The 7,259-nt window shown below is 48.1% G+C and overlaps 1 protein-coding gene across 2 annotated transcripts in view; it reads right to left on the bottom strand.

Annotated features, from left to right (window-relative positions):
- The window catches only part of LOC134094001 (septin-7-like), a 28,174-nt gene that overhangs the window by 19,169 nt on the left and 1,746 nt on the right, over nucleotides 1-7,259 (bottom strand). The window contains exon 2 of one of the 2 annotated variants that reach the window (XM_062547353.1): nucleotides 4,969-5,068. In XM_062547353.1, coding sequence (XP_062403337.1) covers nucleotides 4,969-5,068 — 100 coding nt within the window. The remainder of the gene's footprint in view (nucleotides 1-4,968; nucleotides 5,069-7,259) is intronic. The other variant, XM_062547354.1, reaches the window with a different exon arrangement.

The following is a 7,259-nucleotide window of genomic DNA, read 5'->3' as shown; positions in this document are numbered from 1 at the left end:
CTGGACAGGGGGAGCGTGGAGAGGGGAGAGCTCCATGCCCTCGTGAAGAAACAGAGCAGATCACATGAGTATGAACTCAATCTGACAGAATCAGCACGTGTGAGGTCACACCGCACATGTGCACAAGAGCGCGTGTGTGTGTGTGTGTGTGTGTGCGCATGCATGCAAACACACATGCACGCACGCACACATACACACACATTTTCGTTCAGTCATTCGCCTGAAGCTTTTGCGATGGATCACATCACTCTATCACACACACGCACACACACACACACACACGCACACACACACACACACACACAGGCATCCACTGACACACATGAAGACAAAAACACAGAAACACAATGGGGGCGTCCGAGATGCTTTTCTTGCGTCTCTAACTCGAGGGGGGGTTGGGTGAGTAACTCGGCTCCACTCCACTCTAAGATGAGAGACGGGTCTCTCCACAGCCTCCTAATGGCTGCCTCCTAGCCCACACTACGGGTGCCTCTCATTTGTCTTTTATCTATTCTTCCTTCCTTCCTTCCTTCCTCGGTCCTCGTCCTCACTAATCTACATAAAGAATGATGGGGCAGCAACAATGGGATAGTCTATCCAGAGTTAGTTATAGATCAGTGGGAATACGAGCCTGTAGGACCGAGCATCGAGGATCGAGGAGAGAAGTTGAGAGGCACCCTACAGCTGCACACAAGCACCGAGCTCTCTGACAGAAAACATTCCCTCACTCAGCCGCAAGCCAAGTCTCCGCTCAGCTACCGCTAACAGTCACAGCTGCTCCAGGAGGGAAGGGACGGGGGGAGAATTAAAACAGAAACCCTCCTGTAAAACATGTCTTTAAAAATACATACTCTACATCTATTTCCCCCCACAAATATAACTGAACGACGGGCCTCCACAAATAGGCCAATGCCATCTCTGAGGTGAATCAGGGGGAGATTGATACTCCAGCTAGCCTGCACTCTGCATAATCTCCACAAGCTATCGTTGGCCTCTGATTGTGGTCCGTGTGGGTACTTCTGCTTTAAGTGGAAGACCCACAATCTCTCTCCCACGTGCTGTTGGCATGGCAACTCCTTTCTGCTGAACTCTGGGTGTGTTACTGAACGCAATGGGTTTTTCAGAGATTGTGTAAACGTGTTGGATTCCCCTATGGAACCCTCCACGCCACACTCGTCCCAAACCATAAACTTTAGGTTACATTCCATTTCCCATCTCAAGCAGAGCAGAGAAGAAAATGTCCGCCTGGTTCTGTAAATCTATTAAGGCCCTCTGTCAGAGCAAGGCCCCTAAGGCAATGGACAAACCAGAAAGGCAGACCACAAAACATAATCACAAGGTGCCTCAGTAGGTCCACTGATGCTTCATGGAAAAATATGTGTGTGTGTGTGTGTGTGTGTGTGCCTACGCGTGCATAGTTGTATTGCATGCTGTCAAATGAAATAAAATGTGCTGTCTACTATCGCTAAATAACACACACTTGTTTTCAATTCGGAGACAGCAATGGATTCACTGATTGGTGGCACACTGAATTAGCCTGTCTGCTGGCAGGTGCTCATTGGCTAAGCTTTAGCCTTTAGCTACTGACTACTTTAGCTTTAGCTCATCTCCTACACTCCTACACTATACTGTAGTGCTTGTCAATGGCTGTTGACCTGACTCCTCTACACTAGTGATACCTACCGTGTTTGTTTTTCTCAGATCTTTAAAACCAGCTGCATCAACATTGACAAATGACTGACATCATCCTTTTAGCTTTTAGCCTCTGTGCTTAAAATGGACGTGCTCCTTGTATTGATACTGCAATTCTAATGACAGCTATGCCATTCCCTGACTGCCATCGTCCTTTTAGCTTTTAGCCTCTGTGTTTTAGATGGACGTGCTCCCAGTATTGATACTGTAATCCCAATGACAGCAATGTCAATCTCAGCACACATTTAAAGTGATTGGGGCTAGCTAGCCGAAGGGAGAGGGACTCTGGGGTATTTTGGCGGGGGCTGCCAGGCGCAGGGCTCCGGTTGTGGGGATGTGGGAGTGTGGGAGCTCAGCGAGGCTGTGGATCTGAGGAGACAGCAGAGTGTAGTGAGCTAATCCTTCAGCAGATAGCCCAGCCAAAGGCTTCAGACACAGGTCAGCAGGGAAGTCGGTCAGGGCCTGGCAGTTAAGCCTGTTAGAGTGTCTTATCACTCACACACACACAAACACACACACACACACACACACACACACACACACACACACACACACACACACACACACACACACACACACACACACACACACACACACACACACACACACACACACACACACACACACACACACACACACACACACACACACACACACACACACACACACACACACACACACACACACACACACACACACACACACACACACACACACTCCCAGAGAGAGAGGGAGAGAGCACTCTCTCTCTTACACACAAACAATAGCACACAAATAAGATCAACCACATGCACAGGCACGACCACATAGAGATTATCAATAGGCTAGAATCGGGGGGGACTGCCATCAACCTATGTTTTGTTGTTTTTCTCTTGTCCAGTTAAGAAGTAAACAGTGACTCAAAACACATCAACACATTAATAATGCTGCAAGGCCGGCCTCTTCTAATGCATGAGCAACTGGAACACAAGCAATGGCATGTTACTTAAAAAGGATTTAGCCCATCTGCAACTCACCACTTAATCTCAACAAATGGCATGAGTGGGACACAAACAACAACACTTCACGCCACAAACATTTGCAGGAATAACATTGAACCGTCTGAGCAGCGCAGATCATCACGCCCTCAGTAGCACTTCAGTTCTTCGAGCTCTTCTCAAGAGTTGCATTTGTAGCCATTGACAATTGAACGCTCTCAAAGAAATCTCAAACCCCCCTCCCTTCTGTCCAACACTTCAGAGAACGGCACACATTTTGCCAGCTGGTCAAAAAGAGCCAGCAAGCATGTGTATGTGTGTGTGTGCGTGTGGGTGTGTGTGAGCGTGAGAGAGACAGTTCAGAGAAAGAGAAAAAATGAAATGCTGTTGGAAGAGAGAGAGGAAGGGAGAGATGGAGAGATAGTTGAGAGAAAGAGAGAAAAAGCGAGACAGAGAACAGAAAAGGAAACACAGTTGGAAGAGAAAAGAGAGGGAAGGAGAAACAAGCGAGAGAGAGAGAGAGAGGGAGAGAGAGGGAGAGGGGAGGGGGGAGCAGGAAGCAAGTTTTTTCCTCTGAGTGTTCAGCGGAGAGCAAGGGCCCGTCTCCAGCTAGAAGCCCAGTGTGGCCGACACATACACACACACACACACACACACACACACACACACACACACACACACACACACACACACACACACACACACACACACACACACACACACACACACACACACACACACACACACACACACACACACACACACACACACACACACACACACACACACACACACACACACACACAAACATACACACACACACACACCCAGAAGCACAGCGTGGCTGACCGAGTGAGTGACAGAGAAGGAAACGACCATGCTCTGTCCCCTCCCTGATCTCCCCACCCTCAAACACACACACACAAACACACACACACAGACACACACACGACCCGTGAGGAATACTGGCCTGTCCAAACACTCATCCAGCTGGCTTCCATTAAACACACTCTCCATGCAGCTCCTTTTCAATGGGACCACGGAGCTGATGTCTGTGTGTGCGTGTGTGTGTGTCTGTGTGTGTGTGTGTGTGTTTGTGTGTAAGAACTACAAAACAGGCAAGTCTCTGTGCGGACAAAACGCTACTCCCTCAAAGGATCCCTTTTTTCATGTGCGTGTGTGTGTGTGTATCTGTGTCACTCACACTAGCTCTGTCAAAAGCATCGGCCCTTCTTCTCCAACCCTCACTCTCTAATGGCCATGTGCTGCACAGCTGCTGAATGAGGGCAGGGCAGTGCACCGGCTCCTGCACCAACCCTATCCAGCAGGGCATGCTCGCTCGCGCTACCTAATTAGCTCGAAAGGCGCTTAGATGGGTCTGGCTTCAGTGCCCAACAGGAAAAACTGGGAGGACCCAATGAGCTGAAGCAGAAAACCAAACTTGCTGTGTGTGTGTGTGTGTGTGTGTGTGTGTGTGTGTGTGTGTGTGTGTGTGTGTGTGTGTGTGTGGATGCTGAGAACGGATGCGTTTAGATTCACATCCACACTGGCATATGCCCAGCTGGTCCTCTCCACACATGTTGGCACTGAAGCGACCCATGGAGTGTCGTTGCACCACAGGAACGGGAAACCAGAAACCAGAAAAAGATATTTATACGCATGGCCAAAAACCATGGTCTTTACATTCCCTGTGTGTGTGTGTGTGTGTGTGTGTGTGTGTGTGTGTGTGTGTGTGTGTGTGTGTGTGTGTGTGTGTGTGTGTACACACATGCACCAAAAACAGTTGTATAACAGATGGGCACTTATTTTAACCAATAGTTCTTTCTGACGCACACACACACACACACACATAAACACATAGAGTTAGTCAAAAGTTTCCACCACACCAGAATAATAGTGATGTCACTTCCATTGCCCTGTGTTGCAGAGCAAAGTGCTGTTAGAGACTAGCGCTAGTGTGGTGTGTGCAAGGTGCACTCGCTTGCTGACGCTATTATTACTTTAACGACCAGATGACATCATGTGGAAATGCTGCATCAGTATGAAACAGCAGAAAACGTGTCTACGCCTTAACGTCTAACTGACCCTAATACATGAGTGTTCAAGCTGTACCAAAGTGACACATTCAGCATGTCATTCATGCAAACTTCAGGGACAGTATTTCATTATTAGAACACACAATCAGGAAATAACAAGCATTCATTCACACGTACCAAAACCAAAGAGCACAGGAAACAGTTAGAGAAAGAAGGAAGGAGAGGAGGAGAAAGAGAAAGAAAAAGGCAAAAGCTGTACTCACCGACAACCATGAGCGTGAACTCAAAGCCCCTCTTGACGGACTTCCTGTACACCTGGTTGGGGAGGTTGGCAAAGCCGACATATCCCTCCAGATTCCTCTGCTGGAAGAGAGCACAGCCTTACTCAACATTCCAGACTTCGGGGAGCGACTGCAGCCGCAACAGCGTTCTAGCATTCCGATTTATTTTAGCCCTCCCAAACACATCAAGTTAGCCCTCTAAAACACAACCATCTAGTGCAACTTGCTGCGTTACAGGAATCATGCGGCACAGCTCTTACTGAAGAGGAAGCCACACCGGAGTCCTAGCCTAGATAATAATAATACGACTGATTACAGCACGGAGGGAACACACAACCACAGCCATACACAAAACACACACACACACACATACACACACACAAACGCTCACACAGATAGCCAACACATGGCGTACACATTAGGAGAGATTGGCATGAGGTACTTAGTGCATCGTTCTAGTGATTAAACTACTAAGGAGTCGTGCTACTTCTGGTCCGAACTGGGTTGCTTCTAAGGAGTGCAGGTAGAGCGGAATGCTGGTCTAAGCAGAGGTTGCTAAGGAAGTAAAGCAGGCCTGAGCATGGGGTTGCTAAGGAAGCTACGGAGGTGTAGAAGGGGAAGAGGGAGAGAGAGGAGAGTCCGTGGGTGAGGCAGACCAACACTTGTTCTTCATCCTTATCATCATCATCATCTCCACCATCACCATTGTCCTCCATATTTACATTCCGAATCATATCCATCATGAAGGAGATGTCGTCATGGAGACAGTGCAGCTCGCACCAGATGACGGCGAGGGCCGTGCCGAGCGGAGCTTCACGGTCCATCTCCCTTGCCTCGTACCGCTCCACCTCGCACTCTCCATCTGGCTCACTTAATCTCATCCTCCCTGGCGAGTCTGCTCGCTCCAGCTCTGGACTTCTCTAGCTGTGCTACACACACACACACACACACACACACACACAGAGGCACACACACACACACACACACACAGACACACACACTCTCTCGCTCACTTGCTTGTTTCTCTCGCTGTCGCTCGCTCCCTGTCCCTCTGTGGCCTCTGAAGTGCACGCTAGGCAAAGCAAACACAATTGATCACTTCCCTTTAGCTGGGCAGCTCTTTCAAGCGTAGAGCCCGATGGAAAACTCCTGAGTGGGGTGGGGTGGGGTGGGGTGGGGTGCTGAAGGTTGTAGTGGTTTGGGGAGGGAGGCTGAGAGAGGGAAGTGGGCACTGATGCCAACCGCCCGCCCCACGTGTACCAATATCATGCCACATGTGGTGTGAGTCTTTAATGGAGACGCCGCGCATCAATACCATTATCATTCCAGAAATGGCACGGCTCTAAAACGTTTTAAATACTTAAAACATTCAACAAAGTGAGCAACTGAGGCACTCATTCTCCGCAGCAAGCTAACCTAAATAAGCCTTATTTCAGCCATGCATTCTATTTACTATTAATGCATTTAGTTCATGTTTAGCTCCACTATGAACTGTAGTTTTGAAAAAACCAATGAGACATATTCAATACGGCATTTGTCTATCGGTAAAGCAACTCACTGCAACAGGAAAAACAAACCATGTGATATGCAGGATTTCACTCCCACCATTTTCAATGAAACATCTAATGATTCCAGGTAGAGATGGAGCTACTGACTCTCTGCTTACATGACAGGCCTCACAGCCTTGGGTGTGAACATCTGCATTTCACAATATGGCAAAGACAGAGCGAAGGCCTGCGTATCTGAGAATGTCGTCTGAGAATGTCGTCATCATGACCACTGACACCTAAGGCGTACGCTTTAACACCTACATGTTTTTAAGCGCATTCTCAAGTGAAAGCATGATGTAAAGTGTCCCTGGAGCTCAAGAGGTGGAGCAAAAAACACCATGGCCTTCAACCCCGGACACACTCTGAGGGAATGTGTAAATGTATTGCACTATATGTGGCTAATGAATGGTCTACTAAATTCATAAAATACAGTATAAACGTCTCTTTTAGAGGTGTGATCTCACAGAGGCCAAAGGCTACGCTGGCTGAAGTCAACTCTAATCCTTTTAGAGAACTGCATAGACTCCTACTCCTCATCCAAGCTGCCACTCTCACTGCGGCCCCAGCTGACTGGGGTACAATTACATAACAATATGACAGGAACCAAAATATTACAGATCATAACAGCCACCATCACTCTAAACACAACCACTGCAACAACATTGATTTGAGGCTGTTTGGTACAATACAATACGGGCTGTTTGGTCCAACAGAGCAAAATGC

The sequence above is a fragment of the Sardina pilchardus genome, chromosome 10 (assembly GCF_963854185.1).
Source record: "Sardina pilchardus chromosome 10, fSarPil1.1, whole genome shotgun sequence".
Lineage (NCBI taxonomy): Eukaryota > Metazoa > Chordata > Actinopteri > Clupeiformes > Clupeidae > Sardina > Sardina pilchardus.
This window is presented reverse-complemented; position numbering and strand designations above follow the sequence as displayed.